Source organism: Mobula birostris, chromosome 5, assembly GCF_030028105.1.
Source record: "Mobula birostris isolate sMobBir1 chromosome 5, sMobBir1.hap1, whole genome shotgun sequence".
NCBI lineage: Eukaryota > Metazoa > Chordata > Chondrichthyes > Myliobatiformes > Myliobatidae > Mobula > Mobula birostris.
Window position 1 is genome coordinate 93,680,021 of NC_092374.1, and position 24,008 is coordinate 93,704,028.

Genomic DNA, 24,008 nt, shown 5'->3' on the forward strand with positions numbered 1-24,008 from the left:
GGGCAGCCTGAGTAATCGTACACTCTGGGCAGCCTGAGTAATTGTACACAGTGGGCAGCCTGAGTAATCGTACACTCTGGGTTCTGAACAGACAATGTCAGTCAATATTCATATAACGAGTGGCTATTACAAAGGAACTAGGTAAGTAGAGGAGCAGAATATATTTTACATAGTGAGTTATAATCTATCCCAGGGTTTTTTATGCCACTGAGCAATTCCATTAAGCAAGGTGCCTGTGGACCCAAGTTTAGGAACTCATGGGGTAGATTCTACCCCAAGAGAGGCAATAAACTAGAAATGAGTTGGATAAGTGATTGAAGAGATATCTTTCCAGGGGAAGCTGAGAAGAGTGAGACTAAATGGGTGGAACTACACTTTCAAAGATGCTGTGCAGACACAATGGCATTCTACGTTGTATGATTGTACAAGAAGATGGAAGTGCATGGGGCAGAACTCTGTGGATTAATGCTTGCTTTTTTTGTGGGTAATTACAGAACAAAAACACGGCAAAAAGACCAAGATTATTCAGGCTGACTTCACTGCTGGAACTGACATCTATGGGCCTATTCAGGATGTACTGAACAACATGAACATTGGAATCCTTGGTAATTCTCTGGACTTTAAGCCTGCTTTTTCATTTCTACAGATGGCAGATAAAATGCATCCTCACAGCTATAAAACAAGGAACAGCTCTTTTCCTGAGTTGTCAGTATTGTGTGATAAAGCAAGATAAAGAAATGTGAAAAAAAATCATAGGAAATACTTAAAAAATTAAAATATTGGTTTATCTGTTTTTAATTTATCTGTTTATTGTTTGTGTGCTATTTATGTATCTGATTTATTTATTTAAATTCACCATATTTGTTTAATATTTTGCACTGTACTACTTCTAGAAAGAAAGAAATGTTACATTTGTCAGTGAAAAAGAAGTTCTAATTCTAATCTTCCTTGTTTCAGTGAACAACGTTGGGAAAACATATGATATACTTTCATGTTATTTTCTGGATGTGCCAGATGTCAAAAAGGTATAGCACATTCAAGATTGTTTAATGTCATTCCCAGCACACAATTATAAGGGAGAACAAAATAATTGTTACTGCAGATCTAATACAGGGCAATAAAAAACCACAATAAGATAAAGAACACAATAAATATAGATACATAAGATAGCTTATACTGTACGCATAGGGAATGGATGGCTAGGTAGCATAGCGGTAGCACAATGCTTTACATTACCAGTGACCCAGGCTGAATTCCCACTGCTGCCTGCAAGCAGTTTGTACGTTTTCTCATGGTCGTGCGGGTTTGCTCCCATGGTCCAAAGATGTAGTGGTTGGGAGGTTAACTGGCATATGAATGTGAGGAAAATAGAAGGACATGGACATTGTGTAGTTAGGAGGGATTAGTGTTTTTATAATTTGGTTTTCAGCTGGTCTGGCACAACATTGTGGGCCAAATGGCGGTTCGTGTGCTGTACTGTTCTACGAACTATGTGTTCCATTGCAAACTGTGCCATGATTAGGCGAGGGTTAAATCGAGGGTTGTTGAGTGGCTCAGTTTGAAGGTCTGGAAGGGCCTATTTTGCACTGTTATCTCAATAAAGAAATAAATTCCACATGTCTGTGGAATATGGGAAGAAACTGGAGCTCCTGGAGGAAACTACACAGTCAAATGGAAAGCTTGTATTAAAGGCATGGCTTACAGAAGAGAAAAGTGGGTCACATTGTTGAAGGATAGTAAAGCCTATTAAACAGCTGTTCCTGCCATGCATGAGACTTTCAAGTTCAATCCCCTGCAACACACACTAAATGCTGGAGGAACTCAGAAGGTCAGGTAGCATCTATGGAGGACAATAAACAGTCGACATTTCAGGTTGAGACCCTTCATCAGGACTGGAAAGGAAGGGGCAGAAGCCAGAGTAAGAAGATTGGTGGGGGGGTGGGGGGAGGACCTCATTGTGGCAGTAGTGGAGGACCATGAACAGACATGAAAATGGGAACGGGGTGGAATTGAAATGCCATTCTCAAATGGGTGGCCACTAGTAAATCTCCTGTCTGCATTCACTTGGCTGGGCTAGTCTTTGGATATTGACCAGGTTTCCCACCCCAGATCAGTGTCTTATGAAGTACTGATGGACGTAATACATGTGAAGATCATGAACTGAACTGCCGATGCTCACACTGTAGTCTCAAGAGAAATCTGAAGAACAAATACTCTGGGAGGAGTTCCCTGATTTAACAACAACCCAATAGGAGTCGGAGACTTTAAGGTGGAGTGGAGAGAGGAAAAATTCAAAAATGAAACTTGATTAAAACTCTATTGAGGCACATGCTTGAAAGAAAAATGGAGATCCAGTGGGTGGGAAGGGTTAGATTGATCTTGGTGTCGGCACAACATCATGGACTGAAGGGCCTGTACTGTGCTGTAATGTTCTATTTTCTAAATTAAATTTTTTAATATTTCAGGCAGTTACTGATATCATCTACTGCAATGCCCTTTCTGTGCCAATGGTGAGTATCCCCATACTGAAGAACACAGTATTGATTAAAGAGGGTATTACCAAGTTCTTAGACCATAAGTCATAGGAGCAGGTATAGTCCACCTGGTCAATCGGATCTGCTATGTCATTCCATCATGGCTGATTTATTATTCCTCTCAACCCCATTCTCCTGCCTTCTCTCTGTAACCGCTGGCACCCTTACCCTCCACTTTAGAAATACCTGATATATAGCTAAATGTGGCAATGAATTCCACAGATTCACCACCCTCTGGCTCAAGAAATTGCTCCTCGCCTCTGTTCTAAAGAGATGTCCTTCTATTCTGAGGCAGTGCCCAATGGTGCTAAACTCTGTCACTGTCGGAAACATTTTCTACACATCCATTCTACAGTGCCTGTGAAAAGTATTCACCACTTCCCCCTGGTAAGTTTTCTTGTTTTATTGTTTTACAGCATTGAATCTCAGTGGATTTACTTTGACTTTTTTTGGCACTGATCAAAAGAAAAGGACTCTGTTGTGTCAAAGTGAAAACAGATCTCTATGAAGTGATCTAAATTAATTCCAAACATAAAATACAAAATGATTGACTGCAGAAATATTCACCCCCTTTAATACAACATACCAAATCATCACTGGTGCAGCCAATTGGTTTTAGAAATTACATAATTATTTAAATGGAGATCTGATTTTGGAGACCTATGTGTAGTCAAGCTGTTTCAATTGATCGAAGTAAAATACACCTGTATCTGGAAGGTCCAACTACTGATGAGTCAGTATACAGCAAAAGCTACACCATGAAGACAAAAGAACACTCCAAGCAGTTCTGTAAAAATGTTATTGGAAAGCACAAGTCAGGAATTGGATACAAGAAAGTTTCCAAGTCACTGAATATCACAGTTAAGTCAATCATCAAGAAATGGAAAGAATATAGCATAGCTGTAAACATGCCTCGAGCAGGCTGTCCTCAAAAACTGAGCGACTGTGCAAGAAGGGGACTAGTGAGGGAGGCCACCAAGAAACCTGTGAGAACTCTGGAGGAGTTACAAGCTTCAGTGGCGGAGATGGGAGAGGCTGTGCATACAACAACTGTTGCCCGGGTGCTTCACCCGTCGCAGCTTTATGGGAGAGTGGCAAAGAGAAAGCCACTGTTGGAAAAAAAACTCACAAAACATCTCAGCTCAAGTTTGTCAGAAGTCAGCTGAAAGGAGATGCTATAGTCTGATGAAACCAAAATTGAGCTTTTTGCCCATCAGACTAAATGCTATGTTTGCTGTAAACTAAACACTGGACATTATCAAAAACACAGCATCCCTACCATGAAACATGCTGGTGGTTGCATCATGCTGTGGGGATGCTTCACTGCAGCAGGCCCTGTAAGGCTTATAAAGATAGAGGGTAAATTGAATGCAGCAAAATACAGGGACATCCTGATGCAAAAGAACTGTGACTTGGAGAAGATTTGTTTTCCAGCAAGACAATGACCCCAAGCATAAAGCCAAAGCTACACAGGAATGGCTTAAAAACAACAAAGTTAATGCCTTGGAGTGGCCAAGTCAGAGTCCAGACCTCAATCCAATTGAGAATCTGTGGCTGGACTTGCTGGACTTGAAAGGAGCTGTTTACTCATGATCCTCATGCAATCTAACAGAGTTTGAGCAGTTTTGTAAAGAAGAATGGGGAAAATTTCAGTGTCCAGATGTGCAAAGCTGATAGACACCTATCCACACAGAATCAAAGCTGTAATTGCTGCCAAAGGTGCATCTACCAAATACTGACTTGAAGAGGGTGAGTCATTCTGTGATCAATTAATTAATTGGTATTTAATAATTGTAATAAATTTAGAGCTCAGCGATTCAATGTTGTAAAACAATGAAACATGAAGACTTCCAAGGGAGGTGAATATTTTTATAGGCACTGTATATATACTGTTCAATATTCAAAAATTTTCAGTGAGAATTCCACGCATTCTTCTAAACTCCAGTGAGTACAGGCCCAAAGACACCTCATACATTAACCTTTTCATTCCTGGGATAATTCTCGTGAACCACCTCTGAACCCTGTCCAATGTCAGCACATCTTTTTCTTTGATATGGGGCCAAAGCTGTGCACGTTAGTCAGTGGTCTGGCCAATGCTTTATAAAGCATCAGCATCACATTTCTAGAAATGACAACTAACGCTGAATTTACATTAGTTTGTATGAATTCACCTTGCTGTGTTGCCAGATGAGATTGGAAAGCCTTTCAACTGTTTCAGAGCGGAAAGTTTATCAAATGAATCTGTGAAGCAGGTGATATGAGTTATGTTTCTGTGTGGCAAGAATGACAACGAAGTAGATGATTAAACATCTTACTGCGTCATGTTAGCATTTTTATACACTGGGCAATCTACAGTGTGGGAGCTATGAAACAGGCAATGAGACATTTCAACACTCTGTGCAGCCTGAGTAATCGTACACAGTGGGCAGCCTGAGCAATCGTACACTCTGGGCAGCCTGAGTAATCGTACACATTGGGCAGCCTGAGTAATCGTACACACTGGACAGCCTGAGTAATCGTACACTCTGGGCAGCCTGACTAATCGTACACTCTGGGCAGCCTGACTAATCGTACACTCTGGGCAGCCTGAGTAATCGTACACTCTGGGCAACCTGAGTAATCGTACACTCTGGGCAGCCTGAGTAATCGTACACTCTGGGCAGCCTGAGTAATTGCACACAGTGGCCAGCCTGAGTAATTGTACACTCTGGGCAGCCTGAGTAATTGTACACTCTGGGAAACCTGCAGTTTGGGAGCTATGAACCAGACCTGTTGAGAAGTAAAAACGTTTGCACTCAAAAGCCTGTGTCAAAAGAGAGAACTCTCCAAACTCAGGAGGCCCAATGGATTAACCGCATGTTCACACAGCCACATGCGCTCCCATCACATTTTTCAATCGACCCCATACGGTTCAGAAATATTTTCCCTTCAGTAAATGTATTGTGCCTAACACGTCCCTCTTTCCTCTTTGATAGATGACTGCTGTTGTCCTGCCGCAAATGGTTGAAAGGTACAGTAGCAGCTTGTAATTTGGGAGGTTAGTGTTAATTATAATCAAGTGTAACTTTGGAGAGATCAGGAGAGGCAGAGGTTGAGCGGACAGCTGAAATGGTAAAAGAGATTTTATTTGACATCTGATTATTAAAAGCTAGCATAGTGCTTAGCGACACACATCAAAGTTGCTGGTGAACGCAGCAGGCCAGACAGCATCTCTAGGAAGAGGTACAGTCGACGTTTCGGGCCGAGACCCCAGAGATGCTGCCTGGCCTGCTGCATTCACCAGCAACTTTGATGTGTGTTGCTTGAATTTCCAGCATCTGCAGAATTCCTCGTGTTTACATCGTGCTTAGCAAAATTGCTTTACAGCGCCGGATGTATGATCAGGGTTCGGGTCCTGCCACTGTCTGGAAGGAGTTTGTATACTCTCCACACAATTATGTGGGTTTCCTCCAAGTGCTCTGGTTTCCTACCACATTCCAAACATGTAGGGATCAGGATGAATAAGTCGTGGGCATGTTACATTGGCGCTGGAAGTGCAGCGATACTTGCGGTTGGTTACAGCACATCCTCGATTTGATGAAAGATGAATCATTTTACTTATGGTTTGTGCAGTTACAGCAGAACAGCACAGAGCAAAAATATCACCATTACATGTTAAACTCACACCTCTGCCCTATCTCATATTTTACCTTGAGTTGTTTTTCCCAAATCTTTACGTTCTTGATGATCTCTGCCTTGGAAGTAAAATGATTTCAGTCGTTCTCCCTGTTCTAATGTTTGGTGTTTTGTTTTGAAACTTGCCAGGAAGAAAGGGGTCATTATCAACATTTCGTCAGAAGCTGGAGCTTTTCCGTATCCAATGCTTACCATGTATTCAGCGACTAAGGGAAGCATTTATCATAGGCTAGCTGACTGGATAAGTAGTGCTCTCACCTCTGAAGCTTTGACACAACATGACAGTACAGGAAACACACATCAAAGTTGCTGGTGAACGCAGCAGGCCAGGCAGCATCTCTAGGAAGAGATACAGTCAACATTTCAGGCCGAGACCCTTTGTCAGGACTAACTGAAGGAAGAGCTAGTAAGAGTTTTGAAAGTGGGAGGGGGAGGGGAAGATCCAAAATGATAGGAGGAGACAGGAGGGGGAGGGATGGAGCCAAGAGCTGGATAGGTGATTTGCAAAAGGGATATGAGAGGATCATGGGACAGGAGGCCCAGGGAGAAGGAAAAGGGGGAGGAGGGGAGAAAACCCAGAGGATAGGGAAGGGGTATAGTCAGAGGGACTGAGGGAGAAAAAGGAGAGTGAGAGAAAGAATGTGTGTATATAAATAACGGATGGGATACGAGGGGGAGGTGGGGCATTAGCGGAAGTTAGAGAAGTCAATGTTCAAGCCATCAGGTTGGAGGCTACCCAGACGGAATATAAGGTGTTGTTCCTCCAACCTGAGTGTGGCTTCACCTTTACAGTAGAGGAGGCCGTGGATGGACATGTCAGAATGGGAATGGGATGTGAAATTAAAATGTGTGGCCACTGGGAGATCCTGCTTTCTTTGGCGGACAGAGTGTAGGTGTTCAGCAAAACGATCTCCCAGTCTGCGTCGGGTCTCGCCAATATATAGAAGGCCACATCAGGAGCACCGGATGCAGTATATCACCCCAGCCGACTCACAGGTGAAGTGTCGCCTCACCTGGAAGGACTGTCTGGGGCCCTGAATGGTGGTAAGGGAGGAAGTGTAATGGTATGTGTAGCACTTGTTCCGCTTACAAGGGTAAGTGCCAGGAGGGTGATCAGTGGGGAGGGATGGGGCGGACGAATGGACAAGGGAGTCACATAGGGAGCGATCCTTGCGGAAAGCGGGGGGGGGGAGGAGGGAAAGATGTGCTTAGTGGTGGGATCCTGTTGGAGGTGGCGGAAGTTACGGAGAATAATATGTTGGACCCGGAGGCTGGTGGGGTGGTAGGTGAGGACCAGGGGGAACCCTATTCCTCGTGGGGTGGCGCGAGGATGGAGTGAGAGCAGATGTGTGTGAAATGGGGGAGATGCATTTGAGAGCAGAGTTGTTGGTGAAGGAAGGGAAGCCCCTTTCTTTAAAAATGGAGGGCATCTCCCTCGTCCTGCAATGAAAAGCCTCATCCTGAGAGCAGATGCAGCGGAGATGGAGGAATTACGAGAAGGGGATGGCATTTTTGCAAGAGATAGGGTGAGAAGAGGATTAGTCCAGATAGCTGTGAGAGTCAGTAGGCTCCTGCCCCACCGAACTCGTTTCTGCATACCTCGACACGGTTTTAACTTTCCGCAGGGATCGCTCCCTACGCGACTCCCTTGTCCATTCGTCCCCCCCATCCCTCCCCACCAACCTCCCTCCTGGCACCTATCCTTGTAAGCAGAACAAGTGCAAGTCCTTACACTTCCTCCCTCACTACCATTTAGGGCCCCAGACAGTCCTTCCAGGTCAGACGACACTTCACCTGTGAGTCGGCTGGGGTGATATACTGTGTCCGGTGCTCCTGATGTGGCCTCCTATATATTGGCGAGACCCGGTGCAGACGGGAGATCGTTTCGCTGAACACCTATGTTCTGTCTGCCAGAGAAAGCGGGATCTCCCAGTGGCCACATATTTTAATTCCATGTCCCATTCCCATTCTGATATGTCTATCCATGGCCTCCTCTACTGTAAAGATGAGTGGTGGTCTGTTCTCATTCCATCCTCCCGCTGCCCCACTAGGAATTTCATTCCCCTTGTCCTCACCTACCACCTGACCAGCCTCCGGGTCCAACATATAATTCTCCGTAACTTCTGTCTTCTCCTATCAGTTCGGATCTCCCCCTCCCCCTCTCAAATCTCTTACTAGCTTTTCTTTCAGTTAGTCCTGATGAAGTGTCTCGGCCCGAGAGGTCGACTTTACCTCTTCCTAGAGATGTTGCCTGAGCTGCTGTGTTCACCAGCAACTTTTATGTGTGTTGCTTGAAATTCCAGCATCTGCAGATTTCCTCGTGTTCAAGTTTTATGCGTACTTTTCACTTAACTGCTGATTAGTGTTTATCCCTGCAGTCCATCGTCACTGGTATCATTCTGATGGATTTCTCTGTTACCTGCTCAATACTAAGATTTACAAAGTAGACCTAAGGTCTGCAGATGGTAGACATAGGCAGGGATTGAACCTGTCACTGGCAGTGTAAAGCGTAATATTATTTTATGTGCTGCATTTGATACATGTACTGCTTATTGCACCTATGTCCCAGTGGGATATTGCTTCATTTATCTGTGTACATGTGGATAGTTGAATACTGATAAACTCCAACTCTTTACACATGTACTGCAACAAACCCTGCCCAGGCTCAAAAACCCGACATTCTCTTCTGCACCCCACTTCACATATTCTGACCTCTCAGCACACTCATCTTTCATCCCTGCCCTCACCAGCTGTAACCTGTCTGACTATCACGTACCTGCAATGACTCATTCCTTTTATTTGATGACCCCAAACTGGGGATTGGGTATCAACCAGTGAATGAGTTTGAACTTTTTGAATCTTGTTCGGTGGTCTTCAATTAAGGATCTTCACCTTTCACAGGTCTTCATTGACTTCTTCTCTCGAGCACTGAATGTGGAATACAAATCACAGGGAATTATCACACAGGTATGGAAAAACAAATGAATAGCATTGTTCCTTCTTACTGAAGTACATATATTATTTTTATTTAAACTTGGCAACCACTTTGTGAGGTACACCTGTTTGTTATGCAAATATCTAAGCAGCCAATCATGTGGCAGCAACTCAGTGCATAAAAGCATGCAGACATGGTCAAGAGGTTCACTTGTTCGGACTAAACACCAGAATGGGGAAGAAATGTGATCTAAGTGACAATCTTTAATAATTGTTGGTGCCAGATAGGGTAGTTTGAGTATCTCAGAAATTGCTGATGTCCTGGGATTTTCATGCACATGTCCCTAGAGTTTACAGAGAATGGTGCAAAGAATAAAAATCATCTAATGGGTGGGAGATCTGTGGGCAGAAACAGCTTGTTAATGAAAGAGGTCAGAGGTAAATGGCCAGACTGGTTCATGTGACAGGAAGAGTAATTCTGGTGTGCAGAAGAATATCTCCGAATGCACATGTTGAACCTTGAAGTGGACGGGCTACAGCAGCAGAAGACCCCCTTTATTAGGTACAGAATTTACATTCCAGAACTTTGGAAGAAACTCAGCAATACATTCATGATGAGGTGTTAGGGAAGGATGAGCATATAAACATTACCCCCCGCTTCATCAGCCAGTGGAGCTGCGAAACTGGGGCAGGAATGTTTACTGTCAGGATTCCCAGAGGTTAAGAAGGAATGTTGCTAAACTTCCTATCAGCGGCCTAGACAAAGGAGGATCATTCCTGGGACTGGAATTGTTCACACTATACACTTCCAACTATTATTAATGTTTTTATAAATCACTCTTACCAAGCCATTCTGCTGTTTCCTACTTTTGAACTCAACCCAAATTGACTCTAATTCGATCTCACAATATGTCAAGCAAAATTAAGTTTTCACACTTCCCATGATATTTGCCCTATTTATAGTCCTTGTTTTGGATATCTCTACCAAATCTGCCCTCTTACTCCTACTCTCCTATTCAGCCCCACCCTATAACTCAGGTCCATAAATCCTGTTAACATCTTTGTAATGTTGAAGTGTTGGGTTAGTTTGTGGCTTTCAAGCCCCATGCTGGACTCTCACTGGTGCCATCTTACCTGTGAAACTTTAAAGCAGGAGGTCCAACTTGGGGTCCATGGAGATCTCTGTTAATGATAGGGGCTCAAGGCATAAAAAAGGTTCAGAACCCCTGCTTAAGAGCAATTTTCACAACCGGGCAGACTGTTTCTGGGCAGGGTCTGGTAGACCAGCCCAGTATTTCCAGTTCTTCTGTTTTTATTTCAGATTTCTTATACCTGTTGCTCTTTGATTTTTGGAAAGACCATGAGGTCATAAGACATAAGAGCAGAATTAGGCCATTTATCCCATTGATTCTGTTCTGCTATTTCATCATGCTGATTTGTTATCCCTCTCAAACCCATTTTCCTGCCTGCTCTCTATTACTTTTGACTTCCTTACAATATCAAGAACCTATCAACCTCCACTTTAAATATACCCAATGACTTGGCCCTCACAGCCGTATGTGGCCATGGATTCCACGAATTTACCACCCTCTGGCTAAAGAAAACCCTCATCATCTCTGCTCTAAAGGGATGTTCTTCAATTCTGAGCCATGCCCGCTGGTTATGGATTCCCCCGCTGTTAGAAATATACCCTCCATGTCCACTCATTTCATTGGCTCTTCACTCAACCTGGAACACCTGGATGATAAAGATGCATACATCAGGATGCTCGTCATTGATTAGAGCTCAGCATTCAATACTATCATCCCCTCAGAACTAATCAAAAAGCTTCAAGAGCTTGGTCTCAATAACGCTCTGTGCAACTGAATACTTGATTTCCGCACTTGCAAACCCCAGTTAGTTTGGATTGGCAAAAGCATCTACTCCATCATTTCCATGAGCACAGGTGCACCACATGTCTGTGTGCTTAGCCCCTGCTCTGTTTGCTTTCTATTTATGACTGAGTGGCTAAGCACAGCTCCAATGCCATATTTAACTTTGCTGATGACACCACTGTCACTGGCTGAATCAAAGGTGATGATGAATCACCTGGCTGAAAATCTGACTGGGTAGTATCACGATAATAACCCATCACTCAATGTCAGCCAGACCAAGGAGTTGATTATTGACTTCAGAAAGAGGAAACTGAAGGGCCATGAACCATTCCTCACTGGGGGATTAGAGGTGGAGAGGGTCAGCAACTTCAAATTCCTCAATGTTATCACTTCAGAGGTTCTCTCCTGGCTCCAGATTTTAAGTGACAGTACGAGTAAGCATGGCAGTGCCTCCACTTTATTGGAAGTTTGTGAAGGTTCGGCATGTCATCTAAAACTTTGTAAACCTCTGCAGATGTGCAGTGGACAGTATATTGTCCGGCTGCGTCATGGCCTGGTGTGGGAACACCAATGGCCTTGCACAGAAAATAATGGATAGGACCCAGTACATCACGGTTAAAACCCTCCCCACTATTGAGTACATCTACATGGAGCACTGTCACAAGAAAACATCATCCATCATCAGGGATCCCACCACCCAGGCCATGTTCTCGTCTCACTGCTACCATTAGGAGGAAGGCACAGGAGACTCAGGCCTCACCACCAGGTTCAGGAACAGTTATTACCCCTCAATCATCAGGCTCTTCAACGGAAGGGATAATTTCACTTGCCCATCACTGAACTGTTCCCACAACCTATGGACTCACTTTCAAGGATTCTTCATCTCATGTTCTCAATATCGATTGCTTATTTATTTATTACTATTATCATCAGATTTTTCTTTTGTCTTTCCACAGTTTGTTGCATTTTGTACACTGGTTGTTTGTCCATTCTGTTGGGTGCAGTCTTTCATTGATTCTATTGGGTTTCTCTGATTTCCTGTGTATGCCTGCAAGAAAATCATACTCAGTTTTGTATATGGTGAGATTTGAGTACTTTGATAATAAATTTGCTTTGAACTTTGAACTCTATCTAGGTCTTCCAGTATTCGACATCTCAATTTGGGAAGCAGATTAACGGGCTGTATTGTGGGACTTGGCTCACCTATTCTTGTCATTCAACAAGGACTAATCTCCAGAAGTTATTTGTTCTTACTTGCCCGTGACCAAGAACATGAGACCATATGCTCTCTGATATATTTAATATTCAGGTGCTCCACTTTCCTCCCATACTCTAAAAAGATTTCCAGGTTAAGGTTAGTAACTTGTGGGCACGTTGTGAAGCACGGTGACAACTGCAGGCTGTGCAGCATAACGCTCAGCGATCTGATTTGACACAAGTGATGCATTTCAGTATATGCTTCGATGTACATGTGACAAATAAGATAATGTTTATCTATTGTTATTTTCAACTGTATAAGAAACATACATTAGCAATTTAAAAATCATGCAACACCACTGAAATAAATTTTGTTTTCCAGTGTGTAATGCCTCTGTTGGTTTCCACCCATTTAACACATGACATGGATACTAATCTATTGGTGAGGCAGGCAGATGACTACGTCCAAGAAGCATTGAACACTGTTGGAATAACAGATCAGACAAGAGGATGCATCTCCCATGCACTTCAGGTAAGTGTCAAAGAATGTGGTGGAATGCTGGACCATTACTATGGCTTGGAGTCAAATTGAACATGGCAAATGAACTCCTATATTCTGTATTAACTGGAATAAATCTTAAGGTGCTCAGTGACCACCCTCACACCCCCTGCCCCCAGTTGAGTGTAGAAACTCTATGTGGGGAATGAACACAACACACATCTTTTCAGCTGACTGTCTGGACACTTCATGTGAAAGGTGAACACCTAGTGAATAAAGGATTAGACTTGGTCACGTCAACTGTAGTCACATATACTTCACCATAACACACACAAAAACAAGCTGGAGGAACTCAGCAGGCCAGGCAGAGTCCCTTCTTGGCCTGAAACATCGACTGTTTACTCTTTTCCATAGATGCCACCTGGCGTGCTGAGTTCCTCCAGTATTTTGTTGCTTGGATTTCCTGCATTTGCAGATTTTCTCTTGTTTGTGGTTATACTTCACTGTGCCGAGATTCATATTTAAATTCTTTTATTTATCACGTACAACAGAACATTCAGTGGAATGTGTTGTTTGTGTTAGCACTGAACATGACCTAGGGAAGTGCTGGGGGCAGCCCACAAGTGTCACCAGACATTCTGGCGCCAACGTAGCATACCCACAATGTTCTGCAGAACAACACAAGCAACAACAATAACAGCAACAATAAACCCCCTTCCTCTCTCCCAGCCACCCATGCACAGACACAATCCTCCATGATACTGTGCACTATGAGTATACGATGTTGAGGAAGAGGCAGTAGAGCAGGACCCTCAAGGTAGTAATCCCTGGATTACTCCCAGTACCACATGCTAGTCAGGGCAGGAATAGGATGATAGTGCAGATGAATGAGCGGCTGACAGAATGGTGCAGGGGGCAGGGTTTCAGAATTCTGGTTCATTGGGATCCCTTCTGGGAAAGGTATGGCCTGTACAAAAAGGACAGATTACATCTGACCCTGAGGGGGACCAATGTTCTATGACAATGAATTCCACAGATTCACCACCATCTGGCTAAATAAATTCCTCCTCATCTCCGTTCTAAAAGAGTGTCCTTTTCATTCTGAGCTGTGTTCCCTGGTCCTAGACAGTCCCACTAGTGGAAACATCTTCTCCACATCCATTCCATCTTGGCCTTTCAACAGAACAGTACAATACAGGAACAGGCTCTTTGGCCCACAATGTTTACTGATCCAGCTAAAAAGGAAATTGAAAAAGAACAAATTCATCCCTCCCACCTACACAACATCCATATCCCTCCATCTTCCTTACAGCAGACTGAAAAGCTTGAGCATATAGACATTAAGAAAGAGGATGTGCTGGAGGTTTTGGAAAGCATCAAGTTGGATAAGTCACCGGGACCAGACAAGATGTACCCCAGGCAACTGTGGGAAGCGAGGGAGGAGATTGCTGAGCCTCTGGCAATGATCTTTGTATCATCAGTGGGGATGGGAGAGGTTCTGGGAGACTGGAGGGTTTCAGATTGGAGGTTATTCAAGAAAGGGAGCGGAGATAGTCCTGGAAATTATAGACCAGTGAGTCTTACTTCAGTGGTTGGTAAGTTGATGGAGAAGATCCTGAGATGCAGGATTTAAGAACATTTGGAGAGGCATAATATGAATAAGAATAGTCAGCATAGTTTTGTCAAAGACGGGTCATGCCTTACAAGCCTGACTGAATTTTTTGAGGATCTGACTAAACACATTGATGAAGGTAGAGCAGTAGATGTAGTTTATATTGATTTCAGCAAGGCATTTGATAATGTTACCCCATTCAAGGCTTATGGAGAAAGTAAGGAGGCATGGAATCTAAGGGGACCTTGCTTTGTGTATTCAGAATTGGCTTGCCCACAGAGGGCAAAGAGTGGTTGTAGTCCGGTCATATTCTGCATGGAGGTTGGTGACCAGTGGTGTGCTTCAGGGATCTGTTCTGGGACCCTTTCTCTTCATGATTTTTATAAATGACCTAGATGAGGAAGTGGTGGGATGGTTAGTAAATTTGTCGATGACACAAAGGTTGGGGGTGTTGTGGATAGTGTGGAGGGCTGTCACAGGTTACAGTGGGACATCAATAAGATGCAAAACTGATAGCAGAATATAGTATTAATGGCAAGATTCTTGGCAGTGTGGAGGATCAGAAGGATCTTGGGATCTGAGTCCAAAGGACACTCAAATCTGCTACGCAGGTTGACTGTGTGTTTAAGAAAGTATACAGTGTATTGGCCTTCATCAACTATGGGCTTGAGTTTAAGAGCTGAGAGGAAATGTTACAGCTATATAGGACCCTGGTCAGACCCCACTTGGAGTACTGTTCTCTGTTCTGGTCGCCTCACTACAGGAAGAATTTGGAAACTATAGAAAGGGTGCAGAGGAGATTTACAAGGATGTTGCCTGGATTGGGGAGCATGCCTTATGAGAATAGGTTGAGTGAACTCAGCCTTTTCTCTTTGGAGTGATGGAGGATGAGAGGTGACCAGATAGAGGTGTATAAAATGATGAGAGGCATTGATCGTATGGATCTTCAGAGGCTTTTCCCCAGGGCTGAAATGGCTAACATGAGAGGGCACAGTTTTAAGGTGCTTAGATGTAGGTACAGAGGAGATATCAGGGTTAAGTTCTTTATGCAGAGAGTGGTGAGTGCATGGAAAGGGCTCCCAGCAACAGTGGTGGAGGTGGATAGAATAGGGTCTTTTAAGAGACTCTTGGATAGGTACATGGAGCTTAGAAAAACAGAGCATTATGGGTAACCCTAGGTAATTTCTAAAGGAAATACATGTTCGGCACAGCACTGTGGGCCGAAGGGCCTATATTGTGCTGTAGGTTTTTTATGTTTCTATTCATGTGCCTATCGAAATGTCTTTTAAAAGCTGCTAATGCATTTACCTCTACTACCATACCAGGCAGCACATTCTAGGCATCAACCACCCTCTGAGTAAAAAGAAAACTTACCCCTTACATCCTCTTTGATCCTATTCTCCTCACCTTTAATATTCGATAGGTTTCAATGAGATCCCTCTCATTCTTCTAAACTCCATCGAGTACAGTCCGAGAGCCATCAAACGCTCATGTTAACCCTCTCATTCCTGGGATCATTCTCATGAACTTCTGTGACCTTCTCCAATGCCTGCACTTCCTTTCTTAGATAAAGAGCCCAAGAGGGCACTGCGAGTGCACTCTGACCAATGCCTTATAAAGCCTCAGCATTACATTCTAGTCCCCCAAAATTAGTGCTACCATTGCATTTGCCTTCCTTACAAGTGACTAGACCTTTCAAAATTTTATCTTGGCCTGAAACTATTTTGTGGGTTTCCATGGAATTCCCCCCTCATCCTTCTGAATTCTGAATCACACTTCAACTTTGCAAAGAAACTGCAGAACTATAAAAGCAAATGTTAATAAAACTTCACAAAACAGGTAAGTATACAAACATAAGCAAGTTTAAAGAAAGCTAAAGCCACAGGAAAGAGCACACTAAAAACAGTCTGTGTTGTTTGGCTGAGAAGATTTGCTGCTGGTCAGAGTAATGCACTCAGTGACCATTTTATTAGGTGCAGGAGAGGAGCCCAGCACGGTCTTCTGCTGTAGCCCATCCACTCCGTTCTATATTGCACCATTCTATATAAACTCTAGAGAATGAAAATCCCAGGAGATCAGCAGTTTCCGAGATACCCAATCACTCTGTCCAATCATTCCACAGTCAAGGTGACATAGACCAATATTTTGATGTTTGGTCTGAACAACAGCCGAACCTCTTGACCATGCCTACATGCTTTTAAGCACTGAATTGCTGCCACATGATAGGCTGGTTAGATATTTGCATTAACAAGCAGGTGTACAGGTGTACTTAATGAAGTAGCCACTGAGTGTACCTGCAATAGTTAAAATAAATTAGGTGCTGAATTATTCTGACAAAACTGTTTCTCCTATCTGTTTCTCCAGCATTGGTTTATTGATAGTTTGCTTCCGGGTCGTTACCGACTCTCCCAGTTTGGATTAAATGTTATGAAGAAATTGACTGAGAAATGAAAGACATGGTTGGAGAAACAGAAGAAGAAGAGCAAAATAAATTAGTTGCATCACAGTGGTTAGAGGAAATACCTCTATTATTTGTCTGATGTTATATTATTGGCTGGTTCTTTTGACATCTGTTGTTAATTCAAGAAGATACATTATCCATGTAGTTGAAACAGCGACACCGAGATTAAAAAAATAAACTGTGACCTGATTGAAAGAGCACTCGGCTGTTGTCTCCCACACAATCACTGACCTTATTAGCTCTGGGGATCTCCTATGCACTGCCATCAACCTCACAGTTCCCATACCCCACACCTCCTCTTTATACCTCCTACCCAAGATACACAACCCGCTTGTCCAGTAGACCCATTTTTTCCAGCTTGTTCCTGCCACATTGATCTCATATCTGCACACCTCAACTCTGTCTTATCAACCATAGTTGAATCCCTTCCTACCTGCATCCATGACACTTCACACACTTTGGATCTTTTCAATGATTTCAAGTTCTCTAGCCTCCATCATCTTATTTTCACTGTGGATGTTCAGTCCCTGTACAACTCCATCCCCTACCAAAAAGGCCTCAAAGCTCTTCGTTTCTTTCTAGATACCAGACCCACTCTCCTCCGTCCAGTGAATCTTGTCCTCACTCTTAATAATTTCTCCTTTGGCTCCTCCCACTTTCTTCAAATACAAGGGGTAGCCATGGGCACTCACATGGGTCCCAGCTACGCCTGCCTTTTTGTCGGCTGTCTATATTCCAAGCGTACATTGGTGTCCGTCTCCCATTCTTCCTACGCTATATTGATGCTGCTAATCGACTTTGTCAACTTTGCCTCCAACTTCCACCCAGCCCTCAAATTTACCTGGTCCATTTAGATTAGATTAGATTATGAGGACACTCAGTCCTTGTTTATTATCATTTAGAAATGCATGCATTAAGAAATGATACAATGTTCCTCCAGTATGATATCACAGAAACACAGGACAGACCAAGACTAAAACTGACAAAAACCACATAATTATAACATATAGTTACAACAGTGCAAAGCAATACCGTAATTTGATAAAGAGCAGATCATGGGCATGGAAAAAAAAGTCTTAAAGTCCCGATAGCCCATCATCTGATGAAGGCGGTAGAAGGGAGAAACACTCCCTGCCGTGAACCTCCAGTGCCGCAAACTTGCCGATGCAGCACCCTGGAAGCACCCGACCAGAGCTGACTCTGAGTCCGTCCGAAAACTTAGAGCCTCCGACCAGCCCTCTGACACCGAACATCATCTCTGCCGCGCGCTTCGGCCCTGCCCCAGCCGCCGAGCAACAAGCAAAGCCGAGGACTCGGGACCTTCCCCTCCGGAGATTCTGGATCACACAGTACCAGCTGCAGCGAAACAGGCATTTCAGAAGTTTCACCAGATGCTCCTTTGTGCTCTCACGTCTGCCTCCATCAAATCAGGTTTGTGCACGGCACCCTACTTGACAAATCATGGATATTCATCACCGGAGTGGCCGCTGCGAGCTGCGTCGCACCGCGCTGCCATCTTCTCCTCTCTAAAAACCATTTCCAACATCTTCCTCCCCTTTCTCGAACTCTCTGTCTCTGGAGACAGCTTATCTACTGATGTCTGTTATAAACCCAGAGACTCTCACAGCTTCCTGGATATTACCTCTTCCCATCATTGCCTGTATAAACACCATCCCCTTCTCTCAATTCCAACGTCTCCGCTGCATCTGCTCTCAGGATGAGGCTTTTCATTCCAGAACGAAGGAGATATCATCCTTCAAAGAAAGGGGCTTTCCTTCCTCCACCATTAACGCTTCTCTCAACTGGATCTCTTCTTTTTCACGCACGTCTGCTCTTACCCCATTCTCCTGCCACCCTACTAGGGAAAGGGTTTCTCTTGTCCTCACCTACCATCCCACCAGCCTCCGGGTCCAGCACATAATTTTCCGTAACTTCTGCCATCTCCAACAGGATTCCACCACCAAGCACATCTTTCCCACCCCACCACTTTCTGCTTTCCATAGGGATTGCTCCCTAAATGACTCCCTTATCCACTCGTCCTTCCCCACTGATCTCCCTCACACTTATCCTTACAAGTGGAACAAGTGCTACACTTGCCCCTACCCCTCCTCCCTCACTACCATTCAGGGTCCCAAATAGTCCTTCCAGTTGAGGCGATACTTCCCCTGTGAGCCTGCTGGGGTCATATACTGTGTCCGGTGCTCCTGTTGTGGCCTCCTGTATATTGGTGAGACCCGACGTAGATTGGGAGACTGTTTCGCTGAGCACCTACGCTCTATATGCCAGAAGAAGTGGCATCTGCCAGTGGCCACCCATTTTATTTCCACTTCCCATTCCGATATGTCAATCCATGGCCCCCATTACTGTCGCGACGAGACCACGACAGTTGGAGAAACAACATCTTATGTTCCGTCTGGGTAGTCTCCAAATTGATGGCATGAACATCGATTTCTCGTACTTACAGAAATTGCCCCCTACCCCGCCTTCACCATTCCCCATCCCCTTTTCCCTCTCTCACCTTATCTCATTGCCTGCCCAGCGCTTCCCTCTGATGTTCCTTCCCCTTTTTCTTTCTCCCATAGCCTTCTGTCTTCTCCTATCATATTCCCCCTTCTGTCGCCCTGTATCTCTTTCACCAATCAACTTCCCAGCTCCTTACTTCATCTCTCCCCCTCCCGGTTTCATCTATCACTTTGAGTTTCTCTCTCCTCTCCCACTCCTTTTAAATCTATTCCTCATCTTTTTTTCTCCAGCCCTGCCAAAGGGTCTCAGCCTGAAACATCAACTGTATTTTTTTCCATAGACGCTACCTGGCCCACTGAGTTCCACCGGCATTTTGTGTGTGTTGCTTGCACACTGTTCATACAGATCAGATCATTACACAGTGCATTGAGATAGAACAAGGTAAGACAATAGCTAACAGAATGCAGAATAAAAAGTGTAACAGCTACCAAAGTAGTGCAGCGCTGGTAAACAATAAAGGGCAAGATGATAACGAGGTAGATTCTGAGGCCAAGAGTCTATCTTATCATACATCAGGTCCATTCAACGCTGGTTTAGAAGCTGTCCTTGAGCCTGTTGGTAGGTGCTTTCAGGCTTTTGTATCTTCTGTCCGATTGGAGGGAGAGTGGAGAGGACGTCCAGGGTGGGTGGGGTCTTTGATTATGCTGGCTGCTTCACTGAGGCAGCATGAACTGCAGGCAGACTGCATTGAGGGGAGGCTGGTTTTGTGATGTGCTGAGCTGTGTCCACAACTGTCTACAGTTTCTTGAAGCCATGTGCAGAGCAGTTGCCATTTCAACAGCTTACATCTTTATAATTAGATTTCTGTCTGTGATTAATATGTGTTGTATTCTATTTGTCATTTAAAAACTAGCTCTTTGATTGTAATTGCCGATCGTCGCCATATCTTAGATTTAGTAGTTAGGAAAACTTAAGACTGTGCTGCTCGAAGCCCCAGGTTTTGGAAGATTCTCATTGAAGTTTGTAATGCAATCCCCCCATTGCCCCATCTTAGATTTAATAGCAGCACACAAAAAGTTTGCTGAGTAAACTTGGTCTAAACATATTCAGGAGGGAATATATACCAGAAGGAGAAGCAGCACCTTGAGAGAGAGGGAGGCGAAGCACCTAACATGTCAAAAGTTCTAGACAAACAGAGAGGCAAAATTTGACGGTCCACTTTGAAGCATAGTCATTGATTTCATTTTTGAAACATGACAGCCAAACATGACAGAAAACACCCACAACAGGATATTGTCCTGATATAATTTGATGGTTTTGATTGAGGTATAATTATTGTCCTGTTACGTCCCTGTTGGATAAGTTGAGTTAAAATTGCAACACAGTTTTCCCCGTTTTCTTCCCCACCCATTTGCAGGCTTTCTATCAGGTTGATTATCACTGACATTTGTCATTAACTTGTCAGTACAGTGCAAGGCTTAAAGATTACTATAAATTACAAACATAAATAATTAGTGCAAAATATAAATAATGAGGTAGCATTCATGGGTTCATGGACTGTTCAGAAATCTGTTGACAGAGAGGAAAAAGCTGTTGCTAAAATATTTGTGTGGGGGTCTTCAGGCTTCTGAATCTCCTCCTAGATTCGTCTCCGCAATGAGGGAGGTTTTTCAGCAGCCCATTTGTGGTAAGGACGCCGCTAGGCGCCTACTGACTCTGTCAGGGCTCGCGAAGCGTAGCTGAATACTTTACCGAGTTCCGAACATGGACATGTCCAAGTCTTGAAAGGTATTGGAAGAAGGTATTCCAAACTTTCTCGGTACTTTTTAAGGTAAATTTTAAGCCTGACCCTTTGACTGCCCTATTCCGTATTTTTGGAGGAAAAGATATTATTATGGAGACATCTGATCTGCACATTTTGGCATTTACTTCTCTTACAGCAAGGAGGGCAATCTTGTTTAAATGGAAGGATGTCGTTCTGCCTACTCACGCTCAATGGTTACGTGATGTTATGTCATACTTCAATTTAGAGAAGATCCATTGTTCAATTTCTGAATCTAGCCATGACTTTCACACATTGTAGGGACCATTTTTGAACTATGTTCAAAATCTTTGATTTGTTGTTAAAGTACAGATGTTGGCTAATAATATATTTCACCATATGGTAAGGATTTTTTTTCCTTCTTTCTTTCTTTACCAAGCAGCTTTGATCTTGGTAGTGGGTTTAGATTTTTTTCTGTATAATAATAAAATTATCATATTTAATAGCAAGTAAACATTCAAAAATAGCGAGCAACTTAATTTAAATAGTGATATTCACTGAAAAAAAACCATATTGTGACGCTCGGTGAGGGGGGGGGGCGCGGTGTGGAGGGGACCTGGTCTACAGCCCGCCCTTGCATGTCTAATGACCAGTGCTGTTTGTTGTTCTTGTGTTAAAATGCTTTTGTGGGATTATGTTGGAAAATTCCAGTTCATTTATTGTTACATTTTAGCTTGGGTTTTACAGTTATTTGCTTCTGTATTTGTGGGTCACCCTAACTGTAACCGGGGTGTCTGATGATCACCTTTCCCTGTTTGTATGAGACTGGTTGGGTTCAGTCTCCAGGTCATGGTGCCCAGTCTGTTTTGTGGTTATCACAATACAACGGTTGGTGAATTAAAGAGTATCCTCGTCTGTCATTATGGACCAAATGCTCACCACGTTGGTGTCAGGAGTGGGATGTGAGATTAAAGAGCTACGATGTCGGATAGAGTGCCTGAAGGCCTGGGGAGTAAGACGAGGGACCGAGCAGTATGCCTCCTCCGCACCCATGAGCAGGAGTCACGAAGACGAGACCCGGAGGGAGAACCTGGGAAGTGAGCATTGTGCCTTCCCAGGGAGCCGCGATGGAACGAGCGTACCCAGGCACCCCAACCCGAGGGAAGAGAGCGGAGTGCATCACTCCCCTCCGTAGCAAACCACACCAGAGAACCCAAGACGCCGTAGACATGGGAGGATGGGCACCATGGCAGACGCCAGTGCAGCAGGAGGAAGATCAAAGGGCCTTGATGATTTGTGCCTCAAGGTCTACTCTGAAACTCCCCAGATACAATGGCAGCAACCGCCTGGAACCTCATCTGGCGCAAGTCAAACTTGCCACATGGCACAATGGGTTGAGCCCCACCGAGATGTCAATATACCTTGCTTTGTCACTGCAGGGAGATGCTCTGTGGGCCCTCCTCAACCTAACGCCGGTGGAGCAGCATGACCACAGTGCTCTCATCGTGGCGCTGGAGCAGCATTTCGAGCAGAGGCCATTGGCGGGAGCAATGAGGGAAGAGCTGTGCAGCAGAGAGCGCTGTATGGTAGAAAACCTGGGGGCAATTGCAGCAAATCTCCACTACTGTGCTCGGCGTGGCTACCCGAGCTCCCTCCTATGGCCCAGGAAGAGCTTGCTAGGGAATGCTGAGGTGCGTGATGGGTTGGTGTTCCGGCGGTGACAGTTGTCCGATGATGGCAGACATCTCTTACAGCTGGTGGTCCCTCGGGGGCTCGAAGCCATGGTGCTGCAGTCGGTGCACGGGCTGGTGGGGGTCGGCCATTTCGCAGTTGCAAAGACGTTGGGCAGGCTGCGTGAACACTTCTACTGGCCTGGGTGCAGGCATGACCTGGAGATGTTCGTGCACTGTTGCGACACTTGCACGTCCCAGAAGGAGCCAAGCCGCCGGCCGAGGGTGCCAGTGCAGCAGTACATGGTCGGGGCCCCAGTATGCGTCTACTGCTCTTCACGGAAGAAAGGACCATCTCCCAGGCACTGGAAGGGGCTGGGAGAGGTGCTCAGCCTCAGCTCTGATGTGCTATATCGGGCGCGGTTGCCTGAGCGGCAGAAGACAGTGGTGCTACACCAGGACCTGCTGGCACCGTGTCAGCCCTTGGCTACCACTAACCTATTGAGGCTAAGGGAAGGAATTGACACTGGGTGCCCTGCCTCTTGCCTCACACAAACAGGTGTCAGTGTCCACACCCACCAGAGCTTTTGGACTTTGTTATGGATTCCGGGGTTGCCAGGGATGGCTGACCCCTCGGGTACGGGCAGTGTGATGCTCGGGGTTGGGGGGGGGGAGTGAGGGTGTGGTCGACAGCCCTCCCTGCATTTCTGATGACCAGTACTGTTTATTGTTCTTATTTATTTATTTATTTTCTGGTGTGTGCCTGTGCGTGAGTCTGTGCATGTGCGTGGGTGGCGTCTGTGTCTGTGCGTTTGTTTGTACATGCGTGCGTCTGTGATGAAGTGTTTTTCATGGGTTTTACAAGGCGCAGAACGGGAGAGACTGTGTGGTGTGCCACTCTTCACACAGACATTTTCGCAGGGGTGGGCAGAACCATGAAACAAGGTTGAAGCCGACTAGAACCAGGAAGAAGGTGACCCAAAGACGAGGAAATCTGCAGATGCTGGAAATTCAAGCAACACACACAAAATGCTGGTGGAATGCAGCAGGCCAGGCAGCATCTATAAGAAGAAGTGCATTTTGGGCCCAGACCCTTTGTCAGGACTAACTGAAAGAAGAAATAGTAAGACATTTGAAAGTGGGAGGGGGAGGGGGAGGGGGAGATCCAAAATGATAGGAGAGGACACGAGGGGGAGTGATGAAGCTAAGAGCTGGAAAGTTGACTGGCAAGGGGGATACAGAGCTGGAGAAGGGAGAGGATCATGGGACGGGAGGCCTGGGGAGAAAGAAAGGGGGAAGGGAAAATAGTAAATAAATAAATAAATAA

General features: G+C 44.7%; 1 protein-coding gene across 1 annotated transcript in view; it reads left to right on the forward strand.

Moving 5' to 3' along the window:
* The window catches only part of LOC140197302 (very-long-chain 3-oxoacyl-CoA reductase-B-like), a 30,036-nt gene extending 13,057 nt beyond the window's left edge, over window positions 1-16,979 (forward strand). The window contains exons 4-11 of the mRNA XM_072257241.1: window positions 495-605; window positions 958-1,025; window positions 2,466-2,510; window positions 5,510-5,544; window positions 6,339-6,418; window positions 9,109-9,176; window positions 12,597-12,746; window positions 16,690-16,979. Coding sequence (XP_072113342.1) covers window positions 495-605; window positions 958-1,025; window positions 2,466-2,510; window positions 5,510-5,544; window positions 6,339-6,418; window positions 9,109-9,176; window positions 12,597-12,746; window positions 16,690-16,776 — 644 coding nt within the window. The 3' untranslated portion in view covers window positions 16,777-16,979. The remainder of the gene's footprint in view (window positions 1-494; window positions 606-957; window positions 1,026-2,465; window positions 2,511-5,509; window positions 5,545-6,338; window positions 6,419-9,108; window positions 9,177-12,596; window positions 12,747-16,689) is intronic.
* The last annotated feature ends 7,029 nt before the right edge of the window (window positions 16,980-24,008 follow it).